General features: G+C 34.5%; 1 protein-coding gene and 1 long non-coding RNA gene across 3 annotated transcripts; one reads left to right on the forward strand and one right to left on the reverse strand.

The window, feature by feature from the left end:
- Positions 1-1,817: 1,817 nt before the first annotated feature.
- Positions 1,818-3,441, forward strand: LOC122088044 (protein CANDIDATE G-PROTEIN COUPLED RECEPTOR 7-like). The gene has a single exon (XM_042657181.1). It carries the CDS (start codon positions 1,848-1,850, stop codon positions 3,183-3,185), a length of 1,338 nt encoding a protein of 445 aa, XP_042513115.1. The 5' UTR covers positions 1,818-1,847; the 3' UTR covers positions 3,186-3,441.
- Positions 3,442-9,550: 6,109 nt separating this feature from the next.
- LOC122088937 lies at positions 9,551-14,454 on the reverse strand. Of its 2 annotated transcripts, none has more exons than XR_006143195.1 (2): positions 14,370-14,454; positions 9,551-9,846 (listed from the first exon to the last, which is right to left on the reverse strand). It is a non-coding gene; the product is annotated as an uncharacterized LOC122088937 (long non-coding RNA). The 2 variants fall into 2 exon arrangements; XR_006143194.1 differs by having other exon boundaries at positions 9,551-9,807; positions 14,370-14,451.
- Positions 14,455-14,482: the final 28 nt, after the last annotated feature.

Below are 14,482 nucleotides of genomic sequence, written 5' to 3' on the forward strand. Positions count from 1 at the left end.
CGTTTCACTTGTTTTTTTGAAATAGAAATAGAAATTTATGCTTATTTCTGTGTCTAGAAACAAGAATGAAGAAACAAGTCATACTTGTTTTTCTGTTTATAGAAACAAGTGAGAGAAACAGAAATTGTGAAAAACCTGATACTTCACTTGACCTACCCCAACCACAACCCATTGTCGAAACTTCTCGCTACTCAGAAGCGGCGACTCCAACCTGATTGTGCGTAGCTCACAGCTCCAGACTGCCTTCATCCTTCTGAAGCTCATTTCCACGAAGCATACTTACAACTCCAACGTCGTGCCTTTACTCGTGAGCTGCGCACCTACAACATCGTGCTTTCACTCGTGTCTTGAACTCAAGAGCACCCCTTAGCACACTGTTGAAAACATTTCTGAAAAAAATAAAAAAAAATAACACATTTTTGCAATTCCAAAATTGATTCTTAGTACAAAAAGGAGTTTTTCCGTTTCTGTAGTTTTTAGACACAGAAACAATAGAAACAAAATCAAACGGACCCTTAGTATCTTAGCTTTCTTGTATTTAAAGCCTCGATTTACACCTTAGTCTTTCAAGTTAATTCTTTCCATATTAAATTTTGGCAAAAGGCAGGTTCCCGGACCAGTAAGTCCAAACGAGGAATTATCTTTGGAATGTCCACCTAGATGTACCATCATGTGCAAGGGGGCTCAGACATTTCCACTGCTTGGATTTGCCCTAAAACTTGGATTACGATGGTAATAATATTCTATTCTTTTGATTATGGTTGACTAATTTGAGCATTCCATAATTAAATAGTTGGCTAGGCTACTGGTTAAGTACATTATGAAGCACATCCATCCATGTCCAAATCCGATGGATTAGGCTTCCTTTATATTTTACATTTTTTGCATCTAATATTGAACAGGTAACATATAGGAAGGGCTAATTTGGAAGATAAGAGGTTTATGTGGAGGGAGTGTAACCCCTACGCTTAGACATAAGTGATGGAATGATTAACTTGTCTCTCATGAAATGGAAAATGACATCTTCATGAATGTTTTCTCGTATATTTTCATTGACCCTCCTGCACGCATAGAAGCCTCACTCCCCCACAAGAACCACTCCCCATGAAAAATTATGATCAAAGAAAGATAAATAAAAACCAATGATATTCAAATACTAGAATCAAAGGATGTTTATTTATAAAAGATCCTTGAGTAAGGGAATACTCTAAAACATTGTGTACCCTTAGAACGAAAGCCAATCAAGTGATGAAACCAGCCCTTTTAAAGCCTCAACTACACCCCCACAATCACAAAAGAATAATAGGGTTGTAAGGCTCAAACTCTGAACCAAGAGAACGCCATCACGAATGAGTGTGAATCAAGTTCTTGTACGTAAATCATTTTCGTACTTATCGATTTACTCAGATAAAATCTATTACAGAATTTATTGTTGGATGGATTTCATCTGTGTGAATTAACCCTGTATAAAATCATACCAGGAGTTGATCCGCTCTCGTCACAAATAGCCCTTGGTTTCATGAATGCAGTGGAGAAACATGAAATGGGGAAATAAATGCGAAAAAGACAAAACCTGAGGATTAAATTTAAGGGAAAAGCAAAAAACGTGTCAAAACCGTGGTTTCTCACTCTCCAAATTCCACGGCAGAGAAGACGTTCCCCTATTAGAACTTTCACCTCCACCAGTACCCAATGGACCATAATTCAACAACCTTTGACCTTTCCATGGAAAAGTCAATACAAGCCATACCCACCTGCAGAATCGTTTATCTTAGAATCAGTTCATCATCCCATTTGAATTTGAATGTTTTGATATCCATTTTCACCATTAGTTTAACAAAGACATAATGGGTAGTCTCCATCATCATCATCCATTAATTCTGCAACTTCTCTCTGTTCTATGTATAATCTCAAGCTTCTTCCCCTTCTCTGCTTCAAAGATCCTAGACACTCGAATTGTTGAAGATTCAAGGCCTATGATCTTATTCGAGCAATTCGGGTTTGCAAGATTCGGTCATGTCTCCATTTCTATTAAAGATGTTTCATGGAGATCAAAGCACCCAAATGTAGAACTAGACCCATCTTCAATGGGATTCATTCTATTAAGAGAATCATCATATGCAGAGATCTTGAATGAATCAGAATATACAAACCATTTCTGTGTTGTATCAAGCTATTATGTGAAATTACTCTTCAAATTCGATCAACTCAACCTTAATTTGACGTATAATGGTACAATCGTCGTCGATGATCCTGATGAATACAGTTTAGTTTTCGGAAATTGTCAACCCGAATTCGAAGTATCTATGGATGTTCACACACAAATGTATAATCTGAAGAATGGTAGAAAGGATTTCCTTCCTGCAGGACAAACCCAATTGCCAACTCTTTATTTTATCTTCTTTCTTATATATTCAATCTTCTTCTTTATTTGGGTTTTTATCTGTATCAAGCAAAGGCCAACTGTAGATAAGATTCATTTAATAATGGGTGCTCTGCTCATTGTAAAGGCTCTTAAGATAATCTGTGCTTCTGAGGACAAATCATTTGTAAGAAGAACAGGGTCTCCTCATGGTTGGGATGTAGCCTTCTATATCTTTAGCCTTCTTAAAGGTATAATGTTGTTCACTGTGATTATCCTTATTGGTACTGGATGGTCCTTCTTGAAACCTTACCTCCAAGATAGAGAAAAGAAGGTTTTAATGATTGTAATACCATTGCAAGTTCTTGAGAACATAGCTTCAGCTGTGATCGGCGAAACGGGTCCGGCGACAAAGGACTGGATGACATGGAACCAGTTGTTCTTATTGATTGATGTAACATGTTGTTTCGCCGTATTTTTCCCGATCATCTGGTCGATTCGGAGCCTTAGGGAAGCATCAAAGATTGATGGAAAGGCAGCAAGGAATCTAGCTAAGCTTACACTTTTCAAGCAGTTCTACATTGTTGTTGTGAGTTACTTATACTTCACAAGGGTTGTGGCTTCTTCAATAGGGGCTATTATTAATTACAAATTTGAATGGCTTATCACAGCTGCAATGGAGAGTGCAAGCTTGGCTTTCTATGTATTTGTCTTCTATAACTTTCAGCCTATAGAGAAGAATCCATATTTTGTGATTGATGATGAGGAAGAAGCTGCTGCAGCCCAGTTAGAATTGGAAAATGATGACTCCTTTGAATTATGATCAGTTTGGAATTAAGGTAACTTCCTCTCAGAATTTACCTAAATTGTGTACAGTGATCAGAGATGATAATCACCATTTAAACTCAGAAATGTTTGGAGGAGCAGTTAATTTCCTCTCAAGATATTGTAATTTTCTTCCATTTTGTATTTTCATGCAATTATTTTTTGTCCAAATGTAACACACAATGCAGAGATCAATTAAGATAGTTTCTTCTTGTGAATGTATTCATGAATGCAAAATGTTTCTTTTCTTTGAATTTGTACTTGGGTTCATGCTCAGCCTTTACTAATTGTGTTAGCTGACACCTTCTTATTGAATTTTTCGGTAGAACTCACCCTTAAAAGCTAGCCGTTAAGAAGAGGGTATTCAAGTCCTTATAAACGTTCACCTCAAGTTATTCACATCTGATGTAAATCGTTGTTTTCGCATGGAACCCAACAATCTATCATTGGCTGCATTGATTATTTATTTCTGCTCCCTCACCACCAAAGTTGTGTCTCCTTTTTGCTTCCATGTTCCACATGGATGGCCTTTTAGGAGGCTCCTTTCAATAGGGTACTGTAGAGAAATCTAGGTCATTAAGTCCGGAACTGGCTTTTTTTTATTTTTCTTTTTTTCTTTTTCAATGACTATATTTTGGTCAGCTACCCAAGCCCATCCTAAACTCAGTTTGGGCCTAAAATTGAGTCCCAGGTAGGGCTGTCCTAGCGCAGCTAGCTTAATCCTTGTTCCAATTGTGAGAGGCCAGCTACAAAATTCTTATTCTGACCACCTAAATTTAGAATGTAGAAACCCAAGTGATTCTCTGGCAACCAAGGGGATTTACTATAGATATCTATAAATATTTTTTTTTCTTTTCCTAATATAGATTTCAGACATTTCTCTGGCAACCATGGTCTCCCAACTTTGTACTAGATGTTTTTATATAAAACCCATCAAGCCAAGCCCATATTGAATAGGGAATATTAAGCTCACCCATAAATTTGGGTGTAGATGTGTATAGACTGTGTTTGGTATGTATTCTTGGAATAGAATCCGAGTCAAGAATGCATTTTGAAGCAAAAAAATGGAGAAGAATTGGGGTTCAGAATCAGTTCTAGACCCAGAATCTATTACAAGAATGCATACCAACACAACCATAGATTCCATTGCTATTAGGGTACCCCCAAGACTGGTAACTTTGTCTTCCACCACCATTTCCACGAAAATGTTGAACCCTGAGAAATGTTTTTGATAATCCAAAGGAAGAATCACATTTTTCTTTTATGAACAAGAAGAGCTGCTAATTATGAAACAAGTATCTCTATGGCTTTAATTAACCTTTTCCTTTATTCAGTCTTCAATGTTACTTCTCTTTTCTTTTACACAAAGCTCTTCCAAGAAAAAAAAAAAGTAGGGTGGGGAACCAAACAACAGGCTTTGAAGTAGTTTTCTGTTCTTTTTTATTTTAGGTGAAAAAAAGACATTAGAATATTTTCTCTTAGACTATTTCTTCTGGTCATTTTTTGTTGGATTGGGCTTGGGATTACATTGAGTCCTTACAAGTAATAAATAGAAAGCCAATTATGCAAAAATATGGGCTTAGGCTTACATTGAGTCCCTTACAAGTAATGGATAATAAGCCAACTATGCAAATATGGGCTTGGGCTTTCCATTGAGTCGATCCTTGCAAGTAATGATTAATAAGAAAATTATGCAAACTATGGGCTTGGCTGTGTTAAGCTGTGTGAGCACGGATTGAAGATCTAGTTATCCACAAAATCCAATATCGTGCATTTAACTTGCCCCACGACAGTACTTGTGTGTACTTTGAAGTTATATAATTTCTGGATGACCTAAACCGACCGGTGTCTCAATCACATCTAACTCCCCCCCGCCCCGCCAACCTTTTGGGCTAAATTTTGAGACAACCTTCTACGGAAACTTTTTCTTTTTCTTTTTCTATTGATAAATGACCATGCTATTAGGAAGAAGCAAAATATATATATATATATATATATTTTTTTTTTTTTTTTTTTTTTTGAGAGCTACTCTATCCTAAAGAGAGGGGCATTAGTAGGGTCAATTGTCGCCTATTCTTACACTCACACATTTGCATACGATGGAGTTCAATCTCATGATCTCCTCCCCTTGGGTATTGACTCTTCAAACTGAAGCTTCCACCGCTAGGTTAACTATTGTTCATGAAGCAAGATAATTATTTTTGGATAAATATCACTTTTAAGTCTAGGGATCGCTAAAGAGGTTATTTTTTTGGGTATATTAAACATAAGAGTTTGAAAGTTTTTTGGATATTCGAAGATAAGGAGGGAAAGTAATGATGCAATTTTTTTTTCTTTTTTGGTAACTGGAAGTAATGATGCTAATTACATGGTCTATTGTGTTGCGGCTCACAAAAATTTTTATTTGCACTGCCAATCAGTCAACTTTTGTCATTTTTATATCTTGGACTCATATTTTTTGACAACTTTGTTAATTGTATTTAAATGAAATTGAACACGAAGCATTTCCTAACCTTAACTCTATTAAATTTTGCAATGTCTAACTTGTAAAGTTAGAAACAAGTAAAGGAAAAAAAGAAAGAAAGAAAGGAATTAAATTACATCTTTCAAATATTGATTTGGGTTGGGTAGGAAAATGCTCCTTACAAGTTACAACCCCAACTATAGCACGAAGTGATTGGTAGATGGTAATAATCTTCTATCCCTTCCCCTATTTATGTGTCAAGTTTAAATTCAATCGAACTATCAAACATCAACTTAACACCAAACCAATCTATTATTCGAATTTAAAAGAAGAAAAAAAAAAAGGGGGACCATGTAACCTATTTACTGATTAAGAAATTTTATTTTATTTATTTATTTGGCTTGTTTTCTCTTCATAGCTGTCAAATTAATACAAGGGTAAATAGATAGGTAAGGAAGAACTCGGAATCTTCCCATAATATACATGGACAATAATCATTCTTCACACACACAATCTTGTTGTCATGTGCCAGACACAGGGTCACGGAATGACCCTTGTGCCCCTTTGAGGGGGTGCTCCCTTATGTTTAGGAGTGGTCCCTATATTTCACCTAAAAAACACTTGCCCATCTTGTGTTCTTATTTCCATTCCTCCTTTTGAGAGAATATAAAAGAAAGTATTTTCATCATGGTAGTCAAAATAGGTGGCAGCATTGGAACATATATATGGAGAGTGGAGAATAATTACTCTCCCATGTAGGTGGAGTATTTTTGGACTTGATAACGAATCATAGTACTCATGTGTTGGATTTTGTATGTTGGACATGTTTATATGGGCAGGGTGGCCGGACATGATTATTTGTTAAGAGTTTAAATAGTGTAAACAAATAATAAATCCCACATGCCTAGATCCATAGCAATTGACGAGAGTTTCTCCACAGCTGTTTTCTCGTCTCTCCCTATGTCAGCCTTGTATGTTCCTTTCTCTCTACATTCGTTAGACTTTCAACTAAGATATATATTGGCCCCGTTATATAGATAGGGAACAAGGACCAACCATCAAATATAAAACAATTGATTCCTCTCTCGTAATAGGCTCAGTTATTAATGGGTCCAATATAGACTTTATACAATAAAGAATGATTATACTGAAGCCGCCACCCACTAGAGAGACCACTTCTTGCATAGAGCACCATCCAACGATGCCATCAGTCAATATCATCCATTTAATTAGTCCATACTCATACAATGACTAAATATTAACCCACATAGAAAAAAATGTTACATTATTATTATTACCACAAACGATGGGCAATCATTTTTTATAAAGGAAAGTCTTTCACTGGAGCTGAGTGTAAGGCCAGTTGGGGATTTTCAGATTCACTTATGGAAACAGAAAGTGTGTGTGATGCTCTTCTTTTGGCCCGTAGTCGTGTGTTTTTGCATCTCCCCATCTTCTTAGAATGCCAATCACTTATGTTTGGATTCGCCTACTTTAAGCTATAGTTGATGATATTCTAGCACTTTCTTCTGATTTTTCCTCAGTTAATTTTGGTTTCATCCCTAGGTCTACGAATAGGGAAGCTCATTTCCTTGCTAGAAAGGGCTTAAATTTTTTGCTTTAAAAAACTTGGTGGATTAAACCCCCCCCCCCGGCTTTTCTTGTAAATATGTCCGGCCTTCCTCGATAGGAGGTTCTCTCTTGCCAATTTTAGTTAATGGAAGTTTATTTTCTGTCCTAAAAAACGAAGGACGACGGCCCACAGATCCAAAGCAGACAAAGCGATGGATAGAGGCCTACTCGATCGGTGCCGATAAGTTCTAAGAGCCATCTGTATGTGGAGTGGAGACGAAAGAAGGAAGACAAAAGAAGAAAGCGATAACACAGTTGCCTACCTCCTGCTCTGGGCTGTCGGCTGGGGTCAAAGGCAAAGAACAGACAAAGCCACGGGCGGTGCGTGCCTGTTTTGTTCACCTGGGCAAGGCATTCTAGCTTTTCTAATATATATAAATGTGGCCCTGTGGCCATGTGGCCATGCATGTAACCACATACGTGGGTGGGTATAATACTGCTCAAAGCAAGCAGGGCCTCATGCCCATTTCTGTTCAACCCTACTTCCTCTCATGGGCCATGGCCCACTTTATGGATAATTTTGGGCCATATAATCAGTTGGCCGAGCTGGTTTAATATTTCAAGTCCAAAAAAGCATATGGACGACAAAGCCCAAGATTCTGTCTCTTTCACTTGGGCTCTCTCTCTCTCTCTCTCTCTCTCTCTCTTTCTTTGTATTCTAACATGATATGTAGAGTGATTTGGAGACCAATTGATTAAGCGGAGGGATCACATGCTTTCGCAGAAATATTTACTATCCACCTACGTTCTCATATTTTCTCGTTAAAAAATAAATAAATAAATGAAGAAGAAAAAAAAAAAATCCTTCACAATAGTAAGACACGAGGTAAGAGACATTGTATTTGAAGAATAATTTTTTTTTAGGTGCAAGTTCAAGGGGCTATTGACCATTAAATAGTAGACCCACTTAGGGTCAAGTAGATTCAAAATTTGGACCAAGACATCATAAAAGTTTTTGGAGAAAAAGAAAGTTGATTAGTCACGTGGTCCCTGTGCACATGGAGTGTGCGAAATTATTGCTCCATTCTTGTGAAATCAAAAACCTCATTCATGTTAATGTCCTTGAACATGCGTGCTTTCATTGGTCCCTGTGTTGGTGCAAGGTCCATTTGAGTTGCGATCAGGCAACAATCTTTTGTCCTTATTTTTTCATTAAACAAAAGGAAAAGAGAAGAAAAAAAAAAAAGCCCTAAAAGCAGTGTGGGCCCTGTGTCCAAACACAGAGAGGAGGTGAAATGATTGTCCCATCCCTCATGAAAGGAGAAAATCGTACCCATGTTGTCAAGGTTTTAAAACTCAGGATCCCTCTCAACCGATACCTATCCAGATTGGTATTGGATCGTTCGGGATCAAATAGATTTAATCTTGTTTAAAATAAAAATAAAAATAAAAAAAAGGGTTTTGGACTTTCTACCTAAGATTGTACAAGTGCATCGGTCTTGATCGATACCAATACGATCCATGTGATTGCAATAGATCTGACCCAATTCAAAATTTTATAACTACGCATGTTGATGCTTCATGGACCATTCCCATTGACCCTGTGCTAGTGTAGGAGCCACACTACTCTCAGGCAACTCTCTCCAAAAAAAATTAATAATAATAAATAGTAGTTTAAGCATCGTCTATAAGGAAAATCAACCTAATCATGCGACAAGATCGTTTTATCAATTACTCTAGCGATGTCATTTATTCTACCACCGTTGTAAAACATATTTGACGACAATAGAATTTTATACTGTAGTCAAAAATTTATCTAGGTTACGAAATATTTTATTCCATCATTGTAAAACTTATTTCACTATGGTAAGCTTGTTACCATCTTCAAAAATATCATTAAGCAATAGTAGGTCTGTTACTGCCATTATATCCATATTAGGCAACAACTTTCCTTTTACCATTGCCATATATTATATTAGGCAGCAACAAATTTTTTTATCGTTGTTAAAAAATGTGTTTTCTTGCATCAAATGATATAATATAACTACATTAATAAGTTATTTGAAACTTCTTATTTTACCTATAAATTAAATAATTTTTAAAAATAAAACAAAGAACAATCAAAAGAATATTGCATATTCTACATACACTTATAAAATTGTCATTCTGACAGTCCCTTCAGGTAAAGATGACTTATGTATGCATGGTGATCCCCTTTTATTGGATTCATTGCTTACATTTGGGGTTGATGAATTGAAAGCTTTAGTTCTACCTACTTAATAATAAAATTTTTGTTAACCTTACTAGGTTACTGAGTCTGCCAAATCTGCATAGTGAAAAGGAAAATTCACTAAAAATTCCTGCAATCAAATGGATCCACTTATTCTCAAGTTTGATTCATCAAATTACAAAAAAGAAATCTTTGACTGGAACTATTCTTGCATGGCTTGAAACTAAGGCATCAAAGCTTACAAAGTGACCTTATTTGATTAAAATGAACAATTTTTCCTCTTCTCCTCATTTCTGTTTTATATGCTTGTGGGAGTGTGAGGGACTAATCCTTATTCAAAGATGTCCTTGCCAACTGCTTTGTCAAAACAAAAGGTCTTCTTAAGTCAGTGTCCTACACATAATGAAAGGGAAGCATTATAGCTTTATTCAGAGAAACTTGTACTAATCAAACCAAACATACATGAATATTTCACATGCTTTCCCTTAGATATCACAATCATGGTTGAAAAGGGTTCATGTCACTACCATGTAGGCCACTGGAGATCATCTCATTTAAGCCAATACCACTTATAATATTGACTCAACATTTAGGAGTATTCATTTGATAGTAATCTCTCAACAACCACTAGAAAGAGACATTTTTTTGGTGGGCTTGGAAGATTTAATTTACCTTGCTAAGAAAAATCACTGATCATGCATGTAATTGAGAATTTCAGTTCTAAATCAAGTAGAGGAAGTAATTACTTGAAGTTGTCTATAAAATCCTATCTAGATGTTTGTACTACTAGAAAAGGATATCGTGATCATTTGATCAACACTTGTGAGAATTGTATCTATTACCCTATCCGGGTTTGGTCTTCACACTATGAAGTGAGTCCGTCATGCTTGGTGTAGCTTAGGGCCCATTTGATAACGTTTCAAGAAACGTGTTTCTGTCATTTCTGTTTCCAAAAACAGCAGAAACAGAGCAAAAAGCATTTGATAAAACTGTTTTGTTTCACTTATTTTCAGAAATAGAAATAGAAATTTATACTTATTTATGGTTCAAGAAACGACCTAGGCGAAACAAGTTCAAAAGTTGAACTTGTTTCGCCGTTTCTGGAAACGACTTGTGGCCATTTTTTCACTGGTTATTATCGACTTCTAAAAACATGACTTATCAAACACCTTTAATTCCGTTTCTGTTTCTAGAAACGGAAATTTATGTTTCTGCCGTTTCTTGAAATAGAAACGAAAGAAACATTATCAAACGGGCCCTTAGATTGATTAATCTCATTACAGAACAAAGATTATTGTTAAATTCTTTTTTACGAGTGTGTACAAAGAATGTCTTTCAAGATGTACAGGATTTTGAAATATAATTGGGGGGCTAATCACATTAAGAAAAAGTGTCAACAACCATTCAAACAGCTCCTTATGATAAAGCTTTTCATGAAGTCTATAAACATTGTTGACAAAAAATTCAATAGTGTGACATTTAGTATCCAATTGCCTTGGAAAGATTGAATTGATGATTCACTGACTACCAAATTTCAACATACATTTTTGCTAAAAAAAATTTATAATCAAACATCCAATCCAACTATCCACAAGTATGTATGACAGGTCGTTGAACGCTATATATATATATATATATATTTTTTTTTTATAATCACCATTTTACGTGTTTAATTTGTTATCTTCATGTCAGTGACATCTATGATCATTATCATTTCTACTACGTGGCAATTTAGGTGGGGCTGAAATTTTATGGACGAGAAGATCTCATGGTCATTCTTTATTTTAAATATCATGTTTTAATACAATCATAGTTGTATGTCGTCAAATCATTGATTAGATTTTAGCTCTAAACAAAAGAGAAGAAATAACTACTTAGGGTTGTTTGTAAATGCCACTCCCAAGGTGTTTATACTTGAATTATATATCACGCTTAGGTGTAGTTTAGCCTAATTGTCCTCAAATTCTTTTTGTGATCATATGTGAGAAAATTCCATGTCTTTCAAGATGCGCAAAATTTTGAAATGCAGTTGAGTAATCACATTAAGAAATTATTTCAACTACCATTCAAATAGTTCCTTATGACAAAGCTTTTCATGAAGTCTAATAAATTTCTTGATAAAAATTTCAACAGACTGTGTTGTTTAGCATCAATGGCCTTGGAAATATTCAAATAATTGGTTAAACGGTTTATGTAAAACTAATATTTTTTTATAGATTTAATAAAGTACTTAATTTAAGTTAATTTATTAAAAAATGTAGTATAAAAGAAATTGAACACGTGACATTTGAAAAATTCATGTGTATTTGATCTCTTAAGAAATAAATATGGATGAGAAAATTTTTGTCTGTCTAGCTGAGGGAAATCCGTGGTTTGGAGCACTAGAGTCCTAGACCACTCAAATGGAATAAATTCCACCCCCTATCAGGTGAATCATCGAAACTAACCTCATTTTTTGTTTTCTCTTCTTATTTTTCCCTTAAATGGCCATGGTTTAGCAGCCAGCAAACCTCTTCCAATTAAAGAAAGAGCCTAAAAATTCTTATGCTAAAATGAGAATGCAGAATCACATAATATATGATTAATTTAAACAATAAATGTAGATACTAATCTCATCTATATAGTGCTCAATGCAATAATTTGACATATAATTCAAATGCAACACATTATGTACAATCAAAATGTTTAGCTATTTGTGATGTAGAACTAAACTTGACACATAGATCTTTTAATAAGCTTGCATCATTTGTTAGAGACAAGATGTAAACCTAAATTTCAAATGGCTAAATAAATATGTGTAACTATGGAAAGCATATGTATAAAATTCAAATATTTGATATCACACATTATAACAAGCTTATACATGGATTCATGACCACGAAATTTTCATGTGACACATGTACCAAAAGTGGTGCAATTCCCAAACTTTAACTATTTTTTACTATGGTTTTCAACTATGACCTACACTTTCAATTGGCATAAAAAAAAAATGCCTATATTAATAGAATAATGTATGGCAAACACATGAGCATACATTAACCTAAGCATTGGGACTTTTCCTTTGGGGGAGAGTTGAACCTAAGCATTTGTTATTGACTTGGTATTTATGCATTTAGATTAATAGGCTTATTTTTTGTTGTTTTCAGATAAATTAATGATCAAAAGTGAAAAATGCATCTGATTTGTAAAATTTGTTGAGAATATGTTCATATAAATGTTACATATTAAGACATCTTTTCTCTCTTTAAAATGAGCAAGAATGTAATAATAAAATTGCGAGTCATATATCCTTCTTTTAGTTAAATAAAACCATCCATTTGATGCTTTCTTTTCATTTCTATCTTCTTTTCAATCTTGATGATTATGGTTTTTTTTTTTAATGAATATTTAGGTCGAAATTAATTTCATGGGCCTATATTGACCGCACAACCTTATGGACGAAGAACACTAAACATCCCCATGTAAGTGACCCTAAAAAATAGGAAGAGTTAAATTCATAACCAAACACTTCGTGAGGCAAAGGTCCCTTATCAACTTCACTACCCCCTTGAGCTCCCCCCATAGGAAACACTTCCCCTTAGTTTAACTACTGAATTACTGACTTGCACTTGGATCATAATGCCGAGTAAACTCAATCTAATGGCTTCCGAAGTTGAAACACATTTTTTGTATATTTCAAAACAACAACTGTGTTTATCATTTTCAAATTTTTCTTTCGATATAATAATTTATTAGAGGATCTCTCTCTGTCTTTCCATTTCATAAATTTTCTTTTGGAGGGTGGGAAAGGATGCATAGATCTAAAATTTACAATCACATGGTTATACTAACGTTTAGGTTGAATCTGACCCAGGCAACATGGGTTTTACAATAATCCAATACTTTTTTTTAATATCTTCCTAAATCAATTAATTCGTAATTATGATTTTTTTCAATTAGGCACTTTTTTTTGTTTATAAAACCAAAATTCTATTGATGACCATGAATTCGTATCAGCCTCAACTAAACTTGTGCTGAAAGACTCATGAAAATGTAACTTGTTTTTTTCCTTTGAATAAGGCAAAAAGAATCCTAGATTATTTTTTTATTTTTTTATTTTTATTTTTTATTTTTCATAATCCTGGAGTTAAATATCAAAAGAAGGATCCGATTCCTCTCCATAAAACCTAGGGAACAGTGAGATATCCCAAGGTTGGGAAAACCCAAACACACATCCCGAGGTCACCCCAATCATGGAATCATTCTCTTATTCCTGGATTATATGGAGAAGAATCCAATCCTCAAAAGAAAGTGTACGTACTGACCTCAACATAGTCAGTCAATATCTTTGATTATAAGACAATCAAGAAGCTCACTAAGCTCCATTACAATTTCATATGCACCAATGTCCCATTATAAAACAGGTTTAGGACTTGGGGTGCTAGTCTACAAAGGCATGCAAGTAATGTAATGTCTCTAATTTCGAAAGAGAATGTTGCATATTGAAATGGCAGTGTTTCTTCCATATTTTACTCAAATTTTAGTTGCATGCTAAATGAGTAGAAAAAGAAGCCTAAATGGGATTAAAAAAATAAATATAAATAAATAAATAAATACGTAATTATTTTAATAGTAACAATTAAAGAGATCCATTTAAAATTATTAAATATGAAAGTTAAAAAAAAAGGAAGTGATCCATTACTTTCTAAAATACCACAAAAAGCCATCATGAAATAAAGATGATATTTCAAAAAGGGAAAGGGCAATAGACACAATCACACAATAGTCAATAGGTGTTACCTTCAGCATATTCAATCTTTTTCCATTTTGTATATAGAAAAAAATAATAATTTAATTAATATTATTATATTAAAAAAATTATAATATCAATTTAATAACCAGATGAAAAAAAAAAAAATTCCGAAAAAGACTCAAACCTGCAAATGCAATCACACTCCGCCACCCACTGAAGACCACACCAAGAAAACAGGCAGTGAAAAACTGCCTAAAAGGCCACAACAGCTCATCTCTTTAGACTTTTTTTTTTTTC

This window comes from Macadamia integrifolia, chromosome 9 (genome assembly GCF_013358625.1).
Source record: "Macadamia integrifolia cultivar HAES 741 chromosome 9, SCU_Mint_v3, whole genome shotgun sequence".
Classification (NCBI taxonomy): domain Eukaryota; kingdom Viridiplantae; phylum Streptophyta; class Magnoliopsida; order Proteales; family Proteaceae; genus Macadamia; species Macadamia integrifolia.